The sequence below is a fragment of the Saimiri boliviensis genome, chromosome 8 (assembly GCF_048565385.1).
Source record: "Saimiri boliviensis isolate mSaiBol1 chromosome 8, mSaiBol1.pri, whole genome shotgun sequence".
NCBI lineage: Eukaryota > Metazoa > Chordata > Mammalia > Primates > Cebidae > Saimiri > Saimiri boliviensis.
In genome coordinates this window covers 20,062,967-20,076,558 of record NC_133456.1, presented here as the reverse complement: position 1 = coordinate 20,076,558, position 13,592 = coordinate 20,062,967, and the positions used below count along the sequence as shown (strand labels likewise).

Genomic DNA, 13,592 nt, shown 5'->3' with positions numbered 1-13,592 from the left:
CTGTCACCCAGGCAGGAGTGCAGTGGCACAGTTATGACTTAACACAGCCTTGACCTTCCTATGCTCAGGTGATCCTCTCGACAACTCGGCCTCCTGAGTAGCTGGGACCACAGGCACATGCCACCATGACTAGCTAATTTTTCCATTTTTTTGTAGAGATAGGATTTTGACACATTGCCCGGGCTTCACCGGCTTAAAAAAAAAAATTGTGTTGGGTCCAGTCTAATCCAAAACTGGCATTTTTTTTTAATTTATTTTTTTTTTGGAGACAGAGTCTCACTCTGTTGCCAAGGCTGGAGTGCAGTGGCATGATCTCAGCTCACTGCCCCTCGGGTTCAAGTGATTCTCCTGCCTCAACCTCCCGAGTAGTTGGGATTATAGGAACCCAGTACCATGCCTGGCTAATTTTTGTATTTTTAGTAGAGATGGGGTTTCATCATGTTGACCAAGCTGGTGTTGCACCTCAGGTGATCCACTGCCTCAGCCTTCCAAAGTACTGGGATTACAGGCATGAGCCACCACACCCTGCCCCATAACTGGCTTTTTTTAAAAGCAATTAACACTTCTTTAAAAAAAAGTTTTTTGTTGTTTTTTTTTTTAAATGGAGTCTCACTATCTCCTAGGCTGGAGTACAATGGTGATCTTGGCTCAATGCAACCTCCACCTCCCAGAGCAATTCTCCTGCCTCAGCCTCTCAAGTAGCTGGGATTATAGGCACCCACCATTATGCCTAGCTAATTTTTATATTTTTGTAGAGACAGGGTTTCACCATGTTGTTCAGGCTGGTTTTGAACTCCTGACCTCAGGTGATCCACCAGCCTCAGCCTCCCAAAGTGCTGGGATTACAGACACGAGCCACCATGCCCAGCCTAACATTTTGAAAACTCATCTAACTGTTCATAGTGTGAAAAGTTCTCCATTGTCCTCCCCACCCCTGGCCCACCTAGATCTGAAGCCTAGCAAGCAGAGGCCTTCTCCAGGAATTTCTGGAACCTCTGAGTTTCCCTTCCCAGAGGCAAGCACTGGTACCTGTTTCTTGGGTCTCTTTTAAGAAATAATCTATGATTATACAATCTTACATAATAAGCACGCTAGTGTTCTATAGATTCTGTTATAAATACGCTTTTCCTTTTTTTGGACTTTCTATCACAATGTGTGTCTCAGATCTTTTCCTATAAGTATGTAGGTTGCTGCTGCCATCTTTTTTAACATGGCACTCCATTGATGGGTATAATACAATTTACTTCACCAGTCCGCATTGAGAGGCATTACACGTTTCCTCCCCGGAGTTCTGCTATTTCAAATAATTAATATCCTTGGGCACACGTCTACGTGCACACAGGCAGAGGGCGCTGTAGGATTCATTCCCAACAGTGCATTGTCCCATCTTGTGGCCATCTCATCTCAGAATCATCTGGTCCAGCCCTATCCTTTCAGTCACTGTCTTCCCCCATGATGTTTGAATTCTACTCTCGCACAGGGGTGTCTGGCTGAACAGTCAGGGGGTTTGCCAGGGTAGCTGGAGCCGATGTGGGACTCTCTTAGGAGGGCTTCGTTTATTTCAGAGAAGGGCCGCATGGACGCATTAATATTGTAGGTTTTGCGGGTTGTACGTCTCTGTTTTCACTGCTTAACTTCATCATCATGGCACAGAAGAAACCATTGACAATACACAAGTGGATGAGCGTTGTTCTGTTCCAGTAAACCTTAAAAAAAAAAAAAAAAAAAAAAGCCGGGCGCGGTGGCTCAAGCCTGTAATCCCAGCACTTTGGGAGGCTGAGGCGGGTGGATCACAAGGTCGAGAGATCGAGACCATCCTGGTCAACATGGTGAAACCCCGTCTCTACTAAAAATACAAAGAATTAGCTGGGCGTGGTGGCACGTGCCTGTAATCCCAGCTACTCAGGAGGCTGAGGCAGGAGAATTGCCTGAACCCGGGAGGCGGAGGTTGCGGTGAGCCGAGATCGCGCCATTGCACTCCAGCCTGGGTAACAAGAGTGAAACTCCGTCTCCAAAAAAAACAAAAAAACAAAAAAAAAACAGGCAACAGGCTGGACTTGACTCTCAGACCGTAGTTTACCAACCTTTGGCATATTTGGCTGAAGACCTTCTGTGCACCAGGCTCCATTGTTGCCATGGGGACTGCTGCAGGGAAGGACATGAAACCAACCCTGGCAGTTGGAATACAGCTCACTGGTATAAGCAAGCAGGTGCGGAGTAACCCGATGACATGGAAGAGGAGCTTTGGACTTGGACTGGGGGCTGGTCATGGATGTCTTTCTGGGAGCAGTGACATCAGAAGCTGAAAACCAAGGTCCTAACTGTGAGTCAGGCACAGTGGGGAGTGTGGGCAACTACACTTAGTATTGTGGAGGTCTGGTAGGCATAGAGCCGGCAGCAGGGGAGGTAAGGGCTGGAGCGATGAACCAGGCCACACAGGCCATGAGGCTGGCTGTGCAGAGAGGCTGGACTTCATCTTGACGGCTTGGAGAGAGGGGCTGCAAAGGCTGGGCTTTAGGAGAGTGCTACACATCTGGCTGAAGGAAAGCTGGGAGCCTATGGACAGCCAGGAGGCCATCAGAAACCGAGGGGATAGGGATCAAGTCGGGTTGTAGCATGTGTAATGGGCCAAGGCAAGCAGCTCGGGACTAAAACCTGGGATGACACAGTTGAACTAAACGTTTCCATGACATTTTTGCATCCTGTGACCCCCAAACATGGGGTACTGCTTATCCCTCAAAGTCCAACCCAACATGTCCCCTCATCATTAGAGCCTCTCCGGGGGCAGAATGACAGGCTCTTTCCTCCACTGTCATGACACCATACTGGGGAATACTTGTCACAGCAGTGTTTCCCCACTGAGGCCTCCGAGTAAGTACTAATTAATGCTTGCTATATTAAATTAAACAGCAAGGTGAATTAACTGGGGTAGAGGTGGCTGCTGAGCCACTCTTTACAGTTGCAGAAACTGAGACTCAGAAGGCTCAGCAGTTTGCCCAAATGGTACATGCAAGGATTCTGACCAGTCTGGTCATTTCCGCAGAAAAATTGGCCTTCTCTGCCTCTCTAGGCTGAAACTTTTCTTGCTTCTGCTCACAATTCCCTAAATTATTAGTCTGCAAGGCAGTTAGTGGAGCAGGAGCAAGAGGCACACTTTGCAGGAAGATAAAACCAGAGTTAAGATGTATTTGGTTTCCAGAGAGTCCATCATCATCTGGTATTCCAAATGCTAACAGGGAAATTCAACCCCCTTCTAAATCCAGCTGAGACGACGTCGCCAAGACCATCCTGCTGGGCGGCAGGGCCCTGGGCCTGGAGAAGTGCCTGGAATTCTTGGACAATCCGGATGGTGAGGCTGTCAAAGCCCATGTCCAGAGCACTCCAGCAGCTGGGCTGGGGGAATTCTTTTGGCTCCATTTATTGCAGCCTATTTTTAGAAAGCACTTCAGACTGGGGTGGGAGTTTTCTGCTGCCTCTGCCCTCAACTGGGTCATTTCTACCCTATCCTCTCCCAGCTCTCTATCCTCACCCCAACCAAGACAGATGCCAGATGTGGCTGTCGTCTTTGAGCAGTGCAGCCCAGTGTTCTTCTCCTTCCAGAACCCTCTATGTGTAGCTTTTGTCCATCTTTTTGATTATAGTCTTCCTTGTGAGTGCAAGGTGGTATTGTGGTCTTGATTTAGTTCCCTAAAGATTAGTGAAGTTGAGAGCATCTTTTTCTGTGCTTATTGGCCACTTGTAGATTGTCTTCGGAGAAATATTTACTTAGATACCTTGCCTGTTTTTAAATTGGGTTATTTGCCTTGTTATTGTTGAATTATAAGAGTTCTTTATACACTGTGGACACTAGACCCTTACTAGATACATGGTTTGCACATGTTTCCCCCCATTCTGTGTCTTTATTTATTTTTTTATTTTTATTTTTTTTTGAGACGGAGTTTCGCTCTTGTTACCCAGGCTGGAGTGCAATGGCACGATCTCGGCTCACCGCAACCTCCGCCTCGTGGGTTCAGGCAATTCTCCTGCCTCAGCCTCCTGAGTAGCTGGGATTACAGGCACGCGCCACCACGCCCAGCTAGTTTTTTTTGTATTTTTAGTAGAGACGGGGTTTCACCATGTTAACCAGGATGGTCTTGATCTCTCGACCTCGTGATCCACCCGCCTCGACCTCCCAAAGTGCTGGGATTACAGGCTTGAGCCACCGCGCCCGGCTTATTTATTTTTAATAGAGCAAAGAAAACATGGGAAGCTGAGGAGAGGAATGTGGAGATGGGCAGTGAAGGGTCACTTGGCTCCTGCTCAGCCTCTTGCCTGCGAATCCAGGTGCTCTAAACTGGCTTTAGGGGCTGCCCTCCCCTGCTGCAAGCTGGGTCAACTCAGCCTCCTTCCTTCATTGTCCTTCTCCAAATCAGAGATGCAGAAGGGCACAAGACAATGCCCCTGCATTGATGGCTTCTGGCAGCTTCCTGACTCCTGAAGATCTGCCAGCTGTCCAGCCCTCCAGGAGATGGACTTGTACGTGGGTGGCCCAGGATAGGTGGGGTTTTGATTGTTCCATATCTGCTTGCTGTCTTCCAACCACATCTAGATTCCACAAGTGTGGGCGCTGGGCACTGTACCTGCCTTCATGAGGCCCAACAACAGATAGTAAACAAGTAAACATACAAATGGAGGACTGCAAGCCATAAGCGCTCATAGCAGGAAGAGCCTGGGAGAGGAGGAAAGGGTAAGGGAAACCCTCTCTGAGTTGGCCCAGTTAAGCTGAGCCTCAGTTTACTCATTGGCAAAATGGGGCCAGGGGTAACTCTACCTACTTCACGATGTTGCCTTGAAGGCCAGCTATCACGATAGAGCAATAAAGTGCTAATTTCTATTACTTTAAGCTTGCCATAGGTGCTCGAAGGGTGTCTCTGGGTTGAGAAAAGGAAGGGGGAGGTGGGCTTAAGAAGAAAGAAGCAACTTTCTATTAGATCCTCCCCAAAAAGCTGCCAAAAGGGTGGCACAAACCTCAGGATAGGGACCATTCCCTTCTCTGGGGCGCATGAGTCCCAGAACCACACGGTTCTCTACAGGCGAGCAAAGGCCAGGTTTTATAAACGGAAGGCAAAATCAGGATAGGCAGAGGTTGGTGCCATCAGCGGAGTAGGCTCTGGTTGGGGGGGTTGGCGCTTTGTGTCTGTTGTGGTTACACGCTGGGGAGGGAGAACTGGCTCCTAGTAGGGTAGCAGAGCCCTCCTACTAGAACAGAGGCCTCGCGCGCTGGGACCTGGATGCAGTGTCTGGGACTCCGCCCTTGCGCTCGCCATTCAGCGCCTCGGCTCGGCCGGGCCCCTGCGCGTAGCCCCGCCCCCTGTGCTGCTTCCGCGGCTCCGCGTGGCCACCCCTCCTGCAGTCCCTTCCCTACACGCTCCGCGCAGCCCCGCCCCCGCGCGCAGCCCCGCCCCCGCGCGCAGCCCCGCCCCCGCGCGCAGCCCCGCCCCCGCGCGCAGCCCCGCCCCCGCGCGCAGCCCCGCCCCCAGCTCGCCCTCCGGCCCCGCCCCCTCACGGCCTCGCCCCCTCTAGGACCACATTCCTCCGGCCCGGCCTCGCGCTGCGCCTAGCGGGCGGCGGTGGAGGGGCGGGCTCGGCTGGCCTAGGGCACGGACTCCGGGCCGGGGCCGCAGGAGCCGGCGGCCACTGGGCCAGGAGACCCGACGTGGTCGTGTGGCGGGTGTTCGTGTCTCCGGGTGGCCGGGTGTCCGCCCCGGCATCTGGCGGCCGCTGGCGGGAGTCGGCTGCCTTGGCTGGGCCTGGGTCCCGGGTCCCGGCCCGGCCCGCTCCCGCTACGGCCGCCATGTGGTGCCTGCACTGCAACTCCGAGAGGACCCAGTCCCTGCTGGAGCTGGAGCTTGACAGCGGGTGAGGGCGCGGCGCGGGGCGACCGGCCTTCCCGGGAGCTGAGCGGTGGGCTGGCGGAGGCTGCGGAGACGCGTGTGCGGAGTGCGGGTGACTGTCGGGACTGGGCGCCCTGCGTGCGGGGCAGGGTGCATCCGCGAGACTGTAGGTTTGGGTAGGAGACGAGCAAGCAGGACCAGAGTTTGTGCGTGGGAGAGACGCGCCCTTGGGATAGGAGCGCTGTGTGTCCCCCGGGAGGGTCTCCGGATGAAAGTGTGTTTGCGACCGAGGGCCTGTTGAGGTGCAAATTGTGGGGGTGAGTTTGTGTTTGTGGGAGTGAGGGGGAAACAGTGGGACTCGGAGTGGGTGCGAGGTGAAGGGCAGAAGGGAGAGTGGAGGAGAGTTGGTGGGAGGGTGCCCAGCGGGTCTGTGCCTGTTTCCAACTGCAGGCAGGGCAGGGGCTGCCAGGGAGGCCTCTTGCAGGCCTGTCTATTCCAGACGTTGGGCCTGTGTCTGGATTGATGTGTCTGTCCTGTCTACGAGCCTCTGAGTGTGTACGAGGGTGGACGACTTGAGCAAACAGGCGTCCCAGGTGTGCCAACAGCTTTAGTCGGGTACTGTGTGCCTGGCAGGGCCTCTTGGGAGTGCACTTAGGAGTGTGGCTGCTGTTTGTGGCAGGGTGCGGAGGTGAGGGGCTTTGTTTATGGGTGGTGATGAGTGTGTACCTGGTGTGGTCAGGGATGGAGTCTGGTGTGTCAGAGGGGCCAACCCTTTTCTGCTTCCGGGCCTGTGGGCGGCTGTCTGAGCGTCCAAGGGCCCGTGTTTATGGAGAGAAAGGGAGAAAGAGAGTGTGTATGTGCTGGGAATATTGATTTCCTTTCTCCAGTGACCAGCACAGCTGCCCCCTGAGCTATCTGCAGGCCCCTCTGAGGAGCAGGGGGGTGGGGCTAAGAGGATTTGTTGACAAGCTGAATTGGCTTATGTCAGGCCCCCTCTGGAGGAAGCCCACCTGGAGCTGTTTGATCTTTCAGTTCAAAAATTGTGCCGCGCATGTCCAGCAGGTGCGCTGAGAACGTGCATATGTCCCCCTCTGCCTCCTTCTCACCCCAGGGGCCTGGATTTCTGGGCCTGAGGCACCAAATGGGGTTGTGGGGGGCTTCCCAAGGACCTCTTGCTCCTTGCGTCTGGGGTGGAGGCCAGGCACGCTGCAGCTGCAGGACCATCTGTCTGGAATCAGCGGCAGCAGTCTGGGCATGGGGGTCGTGTTATTCATATCCCCCACACACCCGCAGCCGTCAGAGTCCGTCAGCTGTCCCACCCAGTATTGCAATTGCTCCTTATTCTTGTGGTACCAGCATCCTCATACTGCCGGAGAGCAAATTGAGGCTGAGCGCTCAGTCTCGTCAGTACTAAGGCTCCGAGGTTTATTAAGTGCCTGCTGTGTACCAGTCCCTGCTCTAGACACCAGTGACATATCAGTGAACAAACTCGGAGTTTTTGTCCTCATGAAACCAGCAGTCTAGTTGGAGAACATGGTATCCATAAGAAACCATTAGCGTGCTCTTCTGGCTGCACCTCCCTCTTCCCTCTGAGCTGAAAGGAGTGTTGGGTTTTTCTGTCCCTCCATTAGGACCTTTTCAGTATCACCATTCTAGTTGGCATGTCCGGGCCACCTCTTTTGCATACTTCTTAGCCCCATGTCCCTTCTCATTAGAAGTCCCTCTGGGTATCTTATCTCAGTCTTCCAGCTGCAGGGAAGACTGCTTGGATCCTTCTGTGGTCTGGGTTGGTGATGAACAGCTGCTCCCCTAGTCTCAGAGCATGAGCCTGAGGTCTTAGAGCAGGCGTCCCTAAACTACGGCCCATGGGCCGCATGCGGCCCCCTGAGGCCGTTTATCCGGTCCCCCGCCGCATTCAGGAAGGGGCACCTCTTTCATTGGTGGTCAGTGAGAGGAGCACAGTACGTGGCGGCCCTCCAATGGTCTGAGGGACAGTGAACTGGCCCCCTGTGTAAAAAGTTTGGGGACGCCTGTCTTAGAGGTTGAGAAGCCTCACTCAGGTGTAGCCCACAGTTTGCCCATCAGCCTCAGAACAGGTGGGTACCATTTATTTGCTCTGAAGCATCTGGTATGTGGTTCTGTGGGAAGCTTGGGGGAGGGCTAGAGGAAATCAGCCCAGTCCCTGGCCTGTGGAGGCAAAGCTAGATGCTCCTTGGGCTGAGGAACCTCCCATGGGCCAGAGTCCTTCCAGCTGGCCATCTCCCCTTCTCTAAACCCAGATGGGATGCATCATGGTCCAGAAACCTCAGGGGACCCCCCTCCTCCCGCCCCAGTCTATAACAGGCCCAAGATAACTGCTCCTGGGTCCAGCCATGCCACCGTACACCACCCTATAAATACAGGCTTCTTTCCAAGAGCATGTGTGGCACTTCGATGCTTTGCTGTTTGAGCCTTGTGGCAACACAGGACTCTGCTCACCCTTGTTTTTGAAAAGCATATACACACTAAGAGGACACAGTGCCTTGGCCAGAATATCACATGGGGAGCCTACAGGAGAACCCCAACATTGTGATGGAGACCTCTGGAGGCCCTGACTAGCCCTGCCAGGATTTTCAGGCCTTCATTTAAGGAAGTCGGACTATGAACCGGTTGCACTAATATTTACACAGCTTCAGTTCAAAAACATGGACAAGACTGACAGCTGCATAGTCAAACAGTGTCGTGACAACTGGGCAAATAGATATTTCTTGACAGGATTGGACAGGGCACCCAGGACTGCAGGAGCTTGGTGTATGTGTGTGCTTGTATGCGCATACGGTTTTATCTGTCTGGACTCTGCAGACTGTGGAATCTTGGTTTGCCAGGAGAATCTGGAATCCTGGGCAGCTTGAGACATCAGGAAAGAAGGGCTTGAGGAGGCAAACAGATTTTGTTTCAAATCCCAGCTCAGTTTTGTGAGTGTATGCAAGTTACCACATCCCTCCAAGCCTGTTTCCCCTTCTGTGAAAGGGAATGATAACACTGCTTCAAGGAGTGCTCTGAGAATGTGGATGTCTGAAGGCCATTGCACTGCAGCCTAGGGACTCCAGTCAGATGCCGTGTTTGTCCAAGTCAGCACTCTGCTCTTCCCAAGCGCCCATGACCCACTGGATTTTCTTTCTTCCTGTTTTGTAAATTTCCTTTGAATTATGATGACGTGGAATATCCGCCAGTAAGCACAGGGGCAAGGTGATGCACAACCCAGATGGGCTTGAACACCACCGGAGGCCTAGGGAGAGGGCTCCTGTGCAAGCGTGTGTGTGTGTGTGTGTGTGTGTGTGTGTGTGTGTGTAGGGGAGGTATGCTCTTGAGTGTGATTTATCTTTGGTCCTCAAAAGCAAATTGTAATGAGTTTAGAGGCCATTAAGGCTCTTGAAGAATTAATTGGCATGGCCTTAGAGAATTTGGCTGCTCCGACTGCGTGAGCTGCTGCAGACAGAAAGTTGATGGCAATTATGGTGGAAGTGTGGCATGGTGCCACCTGGACCTGCCACTATCCTGGCTGCCACTGTTGTACCCTGAGTTGGGCAAGTGCCCCTCCAAGCCCTGGCCCTGCGGCTGGAACCCCGATGCCTGCCTAGCACAGCGCCTGGCCACGTGGTAGACATAGCCAGTTGTCAGTGAATGAAAGCATCCTTAAATGTAGTTGTCAACAAGTGCACACATGCTCTCTTGGGCTTGGAGAAATGTGTTGTTCTCTGGAGAGGTATGTGTGACCCAGAGGAAACCCAGCGTTTCACTTTCCTGTGTTCCTTTATGTGCCATAACAGACATTTACTGAGCACCTACTTTGTACCAGGACGGGGCTAGATGTCGAAGCACTGAGGTTGGTAGTGTGAAATGGTACAGCACAGAGCACAGGACTTGGGGATCACCCAAAACCCTGACTCCACCTCTTCCTGGCTGTGTGGCCTCAGATATGCTGCCTCCTGTCTAAGTCTTGATTTTTCTCATCCGTGAAACGGATCCAAAAGACACCCCGGGGGTATGGGGGATGTGCAGCTTTGCCTGGTGACTGATGCTTACAGATAGGTGCCCAACAAATGGTGGCTGTCATCACCATCACCATTATTAGCACCTTTTCCCTTTAGTGAAATTATCACTGAGTTAAAATGGTTCCTCAGAGTTTTCTTTTTTGATGATTTGTGAGGTTGAAGACTGATTTCTGGAGCCTGTGTGGCTTTTTGTGAAATCTTCTTGCATCCCAGCTGCTTTGCCTTGTGGATCTGTGCCTGCAGCTTCGCTGCTCTGTGGTGGAAAGGCCCATTCTTTCCATTTTATCTCCTCGTTTCCCGACATAGTGACAGTTTGATTTGAACTTAAGATCCCGTTGGAGAACCACAGCAAGAGTCCCCTCCCTGTTTGTAAAGATGAGAAGCTGTGACTGCATTTTTTCCCTCTTTGTTCAAAGCACAGTAATAATAATATTAATATTATTAACTAAATGGCAACAGTTGCCATTTAGTGCTAAGGTTGCTAGAGTGCTAGAGTTGGGGTTTGAACTCGGCCTGCCTGACTTCAGGGTCTGTGTATTTACTTCATGGCCGGGCTCTGCTTCCTCTGGGATTAAATGATCTTTGGCAAAATATGTCACCACCATGAATGGAGCCTTTTGCATCTTCCCTATGCTGCCAGAACAGGTGTCTGGTATCCCCTGGTGTCTGGATTCCCAGCATACTCCCAGATGTCCCAGCCCACAAGCTGGTTGATGACCACTCCCCAGGCTTTCCTGGCATCTTGTCTCTTTCCCCACAAAACCCAAGAGCTGCATCCTCAGGCTCTCCAGCAGGATTCTGGGACAGGGTTCTTTGCACTTGCAGGCTTTTCGGGGTATCATGCTTGTGTGCTGTGCACAGCCACAGGCCCAGACTGCTTGGAGCAGGGTCCTGAGGACAAAAACTGACTGTCCCCTGACTGACTGAGGGACCCATGCGAACTTGACAGGCTTCTGCATGATGAGGAAACCCAAGGCTAGGGCTTTTGACATCATTAGAAGACACACACACATGTGGTTACTGAACTTGATCCCATGGGAGGGGAAAGGGATCATTAATAAGCTGGAAAATTGGCTGGGTGTGGTGGCTCACACCTGTAATCGCAGCACTTTGGGAGTCCGAGGCGGGTGGATCACAAGGTCAGGAGATTGAGACCATCCTGGCCAACATGATGAAACCCTGTCTCTACTGAAAATGAAAAAAATTAGCTGGGCTTGGTGGCGGATGCCTGTAATCTCAGCTATTTGGGAGGCCGAGGCAGGAGAATCACTTGTACCCAGGAGGTGGAGGTTGCAGTGAGCTGAGATTATGCCACTGTACTCCAGCCTGGCGACAGAGTGAGACTCTGTCTCCGGAAAAGAAAATAATAATAATCTGGAAAATTTGGAACGCGTCTGCACCTGGGAGGAGGCCTGTTAATTCACACAAACTGGAAGGTTTCTCCCAAAATCCCCTACTGCCCAGGCAGGGTCAGAGTCTGTCTGCCAGCATGAATACTTTTCCCCTGATGCCATTTACAGAAGTCAGTGGTGTTTGCTTTTCTATTTCTGGCTGGGAGGGTAGGTGGTATAATCATGAAATGCATGAATACATGTAAAGCATGTAAACAGTGTCTCGCGGTAACACAGCAAGGGCCTGGTGGGTGTTAGCTATAGTCATTGTTGTCTTTATTCTGGCTGTCCCTAAGCTAGAAGGTCTCCCGTCCTGAGAGAGAAAGCCTTTCAGAAAGGGCTGTCTAGAACTGGCCCTGATTGGCCTTTGGTCATCCCCCTTCCTAGAGCCCTGGTGTCAGTCACCCATCTCATCCCATCCCTTTCTGAGCTTCAGTTTGAACACACGTGAGAAGAAGAATGAGCCTCATGATCCTTATTTGCAGATGCAGGATGTTTAGCCCAGTGGTTAGGGAGGCAGATTCTGTAGTCAGACTACCTATAACTCTAACGCCAGCTCTAACACCAGCTCTGCTCCTCATTGTCCCTGTGATCTTGGGTACCTTCCTTAGCCTTTCTGTGCCTCAGTTTCCCCCACTGGTAAAATATGGATGATAGGAGGAGGCCATGGAGTTGTTGTGAGGATTAAATGAATGAATCCACGTAAGTGCTTAAGCAGTGCATAGTCAACACCAGATAAATGGCATCCTTTAGCTGCTATTTTAGGCCCAAGAAGTTTGACTGTGTGGAACTGGACTGTATTACTTGTTTGAGGAGATACGTTCCTAGATGGGAGTGGATTGTTTATCTTTTTGGCCATAGACAAGACCAGGGTTAAAAGAGAGGGGTACAAAGAGACAGTGGTGGTGAGGGGAAGAAGTTAAAGGGCTGCAGACGTACTCACTTGATAAGAAGTGAGTGTGACAGATGGCAGATGCAGTAAGAAGTGAGTTAGCGCATGGACTTTAGTGTGTGCTTGTAGTGTGCTGTCCAGACAGCCCACAAAGAAGTGGATGGTTAAAGGTATTAAGAAAATCGCTTTGCCTGTGGATTGGGGAGATTGCAAAGTAAGGTGGCTTGCAGTTGGGCTAAGATGAAGATTTCTTTAGACAGGATGGGTCAATGTCCTGCACCATGTGTGAGAGACACCCTGAGGCCTGGGGACATCAAGGTAGAGGCCCCCAGCCCTGTGTAAGTTGGAGCAGAGCTGTGGTGCCTCTGGAACCCTCAGGTGGTGGCCTGTGCTGAGCTTCTGAGGCTTTGGGCAACTCTGGCTTCCTGGTGGTACCTGGAGTTGCTTCTGGCACCTAATAAGGTGCAAAGCTCCAGAGCCTGGCCTCAGGGGTGGTGAACTCTAGTCCCTGGTTCTGCTGTTCTGTCCTTTCCAGCTGGTCTGTCTGCCTGGGAGGGGAGGCAGCTTGCTGCAGTGGGCAGAGGTGGCATCTGGAGCTGGAGAAATGTGAACCCCATTTCTGCCCCTTCCTGGATGTGTGGCCAGGGCAAGGTGGTCGCCACTGCAAGCTACTGCCTCCGTGTCTGTCAAATGGAGATAATGGAGGGAGAGGCAATGTTGGGTAGCACGCACACAACAGGTGCCCATGCACGCCAGCAGGAAGGGGAAGGGGAGTCAGTTGGGTTTGGGTAAAGCCTCACCTGTTTTTAGTGGGTCTGAAGTTGGCACAGGATTGAGACTGGGGCTGGAACAGGCTACAGAATGAAAACGGTGGTACTGGCATTTGGATGGCCTTTGAACTTCACACATACCTATCTGATTGGAACCAAGAACCTTGTGACATCACTGGCATTATTCTCATTTAACAGATGAGGAAACGGAGCCTAGAAAATGAAAATAACATATTCAAGCTCTGTGAAACATAGACTTGGTCCTCTGGTTAATATATGGGCCCTCATTCCCCTCCCTGACGTTGCTGGGGAGCAGCTTGTGAGAATGGAGCCTGAGGCGGAGGCACGGAGAGGCAGGGGACCAGGGAGGAGCAGGAGAGACAAAACCCGGAGGCCCCAGCTGTGCACACCCCAGGGGCAGCATTGGGTTCCCTGAACAGCCACCGTGGATGGTTATAGAGGTGCACTATGGTCAGCAGAGTGGAAGGAGAAGCCTCGGAAGCTCTACCCAGTGCCTCCAACCTCAAAAACATGTTCACCAGCCCCAGGAAGTCATCTGGGCTAAGAACCATCATCAGATTCCCTGATGGGATCAGGACAACTGTCCACCCCAGATGTTGGAGAGAGCGGCT

The 13,592-nt window shown here is 52.1% G+C and overlaps 1 protein-coding gene across 17 annotated transcripts in view; it reads left to right on the top strand.

Moving 5' to 3' along the window:
- The window catches only part of IQSEC1 (IQ motif and Sec7 domain ArfGEF 1), a 383,968-nt gene that overhangs the window by 308,173 nt on the left and 62,203 nt on the right, over positions 1–13,592 (top strand). Inside the window, exon 1 of one of the 17 annotated variants that reach the window (XM_074404082.1) lies at positions 5,560–5,898. The exons of 15 other annotated variants lie outside the window; for them this stretch is intronic. In XM_074404082.1, coding sequence (XP_074260183.1) covers positions 5,834–5,898 — 65 coding nt within the window. In that variant the 5' untranslated portion in view covers positions 5,560–5,833. Of the gene's footprint in view, positions 1–5,559; positions 5,899–13,592 lie in introns of those variants that run through there. One more of the 17 variants, XM_074404078.1, reaches the window with a different exon arrangement.